The 2,463-nt window shown below is 38.5% G+C and overlaps 1 protein-coding gene across 1 annotated transcript in view; it reads right to left on the minus strand.

The window, feature by feature from the left end:
- LOC101856601 (dynein heavy chain 8, axonemal) overlaps positions 1-2,408 on the minus strand; it is a gene marked incomplete at its 5' end in the record, with an annotated part of 37,702 nt that extends 35,294 nt beyond the window's left edge. Inside the window, 2 exon segments of the mRNA XM_035971824.1 lie at positions 1,510-1,555; positions 2,281-2,408. Of these exon segments, the coding sequence (XP_035827717.1) occupies positions 1,510-1,555; positions 2,281-2,408 (174 nt within the window).
- Positions 2,409-2,463: the final 55 nt, after the last annotated feature.

A 2,463-nucleotide genomic window follows, 5' to 3' on the forward strand; every position in this document is an offset into this window, starting at 1 on the left:
AACAACAACAACAACAACAACAACAACAACAACAACAACAACAACAACAACCAATAATAATAATAATAAGCAGCAGCAATAATTAATAGAAATGCTGTACGCATTTCCTTATTTTCTAAATGTTGAAAAAAAGCAAGAGATGTAATGTCACATAATACTAGTTATAAAAGAATTGACTCAGTGTTTTTTTCTCTACCACCGTTTGTTTTCAGGAATTAGAATATTTGAAGCTGTTAACAACGATATTTACGCCTTTCTCAATCTGAGAGTTAACAAAGGGTAATGAAAAAGTTACACGCCAGGTGGGAAGTGAATTTGAAACATTGTTGTAACAAACCACGGTCATGTGACTGCTGGGTCTGAAACTCTTGGGCTTAGTTTGCTGAAAAATATGCGTAGCTCACCCTCTTCTATTTGGTGATTTCCTATCGATAATTGAAGAGAAATTAGAGTTCATGAAACTTATTAAAAGTTATGCAGCATGAGTATACGCAGCCGATATGGCAGATTAAGAAACTGTAACAAAATTGTTTCTTTTTTTTCCAAATACTTGGCTTAGTGCATGTGGACATCTAGCCAACGCTATGTACCCTTCCCTGTGTCCACACCATGTCACTACCTTAGAAGTACAAAGTTCTGTCTGAAACTTTTGGCTGTTTTGAGTTACTAAGACCATGAGGTCAGAAACCATGTGTTCTATCTGCTCTATCAAAATCGTAAGATTATTCGGAGTCGTTATCAAAATACAGGGTGATAAAAAAAACCCAAACATGTACAACGTTTTTTTCTAAATGTCTCGCACAACATAATTTGTACTAGACTGTTGTAATTTGGAACAGATATAATTCATTCAAAAGGAATTTGTTTGACATAAAATTCACAAAGAAGAAACTTATTTTCGAAAACGGAAATGGCGTTTATAAAAACTACCTATAAATGCAAAATGCACCCATTTAAAAGATGTAGTAAGGAAAGTCATGGAAAGATTGGGTTTTTTGGTTTTTTCCTTTCCATGATTTTTTTACGAGCGCGTATAATCTAATCTTTCCATCTCTGTAACCTTTAAATAATATTTTTTTCTCCTACAGAGTTTTAAAAAATGTTAAAATTCAGGAATTCCAAGAAGCAATGGTCTAAATGACACCCTGCTTTGGACTCGACACATTTTAACGCGCAGTTCGTAATGTTCAGTGAGTACTCAAAGCCACACAAACAGTACACAATAACAGTGTGGAGTTGTTTGTAGAGACAATATAAGGGGGAGGGGGGGGGTTGCCCAAATAGACAGCACTTGTGGAGTTGATATAGCCTGAAAGGTGAATATGGGCTTTGCCAAGGAACAAAATGTCACAGAGGAAATTTTCACGCATTTTCAAGACGATCGAGGAATCATGAACACATTGCTGTCCTCTGATAGCTTCGCGAACGGGAAAATGGCATACAGTTGTAGATGAAGGTCTTCCTTGAGAATGCAGACTGTTGAGATGTAGGAAAGTCATTGCTGCAGACATTGTCTATGGACGTCTCATATGGCTCATCTACTGACTTCTGCACCCTGGTGACGTTAAAAGGGATGCGGACGGTATGTGTTTGACCTGAAGTGGTCGTTTCGTCTGGGAATTAGGTCCTAACTGAATGACCACTTTCACCCTTGACATCAAAGAATGCCTTAAAGGCACTCTAACATTATTTTCGTGCCTTGTGCGAAACTTATGAAATGAGTTGGTGGTGAGGAAATGTTCACTACAAAAAGCTCTCTGCTCTTTTCTAATCTTAACCATAATCTCAGCAGGCCAAGGAAACTTGAGAGAAACTATCTGCAAACTTCTGTTTCCCTTTTAGACTGCTGTAATTTGCAATACGGTCCAATTGTAGGGATTTTTAGTGGTAGGCCTAATGCGAACTGGTGCGTCAAGCTACAAAAATGGGGACATAGCTGAAAATGGGTTGTTTTTGTGCGCGCTATGTAAAGCAAAACTGTTCTGTGGATTTATGTAAAATGAATATCAGACAAATTTCTTTTGACTTCCAAATGTTGAGTACAAATTTGAAACGCAAAACCTCAGTGTGGAGGAAGATATTAACCAAAAAAGTTATAAAGGTTTGTTTTTTTTTATCACCCTGTACTCAAAGAATTGCCTTCGAAAAAGCTTGACATGTTGTGTAACTCAAAATCTTAAACGTCACATTTCTAAAAACTGGGTACTAAGCAGACAGAACTTTATTATTTTAGGGTATCGATGTGTCAGACGCTATGTGCACCCTGTTCTATCCCCTCACCGAGTGATCTGGTCCCTGAACTCCAGACTTTGGGCTGTCCAGCGCACCTGCTCACCGCCCAGACCACTGATGAGCGTTGTGGCAGCCTCCATCTTTCGCCGGCAGTTGTCTGCGTCGTCCAGCAACTCCTGAGGAATCAGTCATACAGTTTGTTTGAGTCAGTCCGACAGATCAGAAAGTTTG

This window comes from Aplysia californica, unplaced genomic scaffold (assembly GCF_000002075.1).
Source record: "Aplysia californica isolate F4 #8 unplaced genomic scaffold, AplCal3.0 scaffold00514, whole genome shotgun sequence".
Classification (NCBI taxonomy): domain Eukaryota; kingdom Metazoa; phylum Mollusca; class Gastropoda; order Aplysiida; family Aplysiidae; genus Aplysia; species Aplysia californica.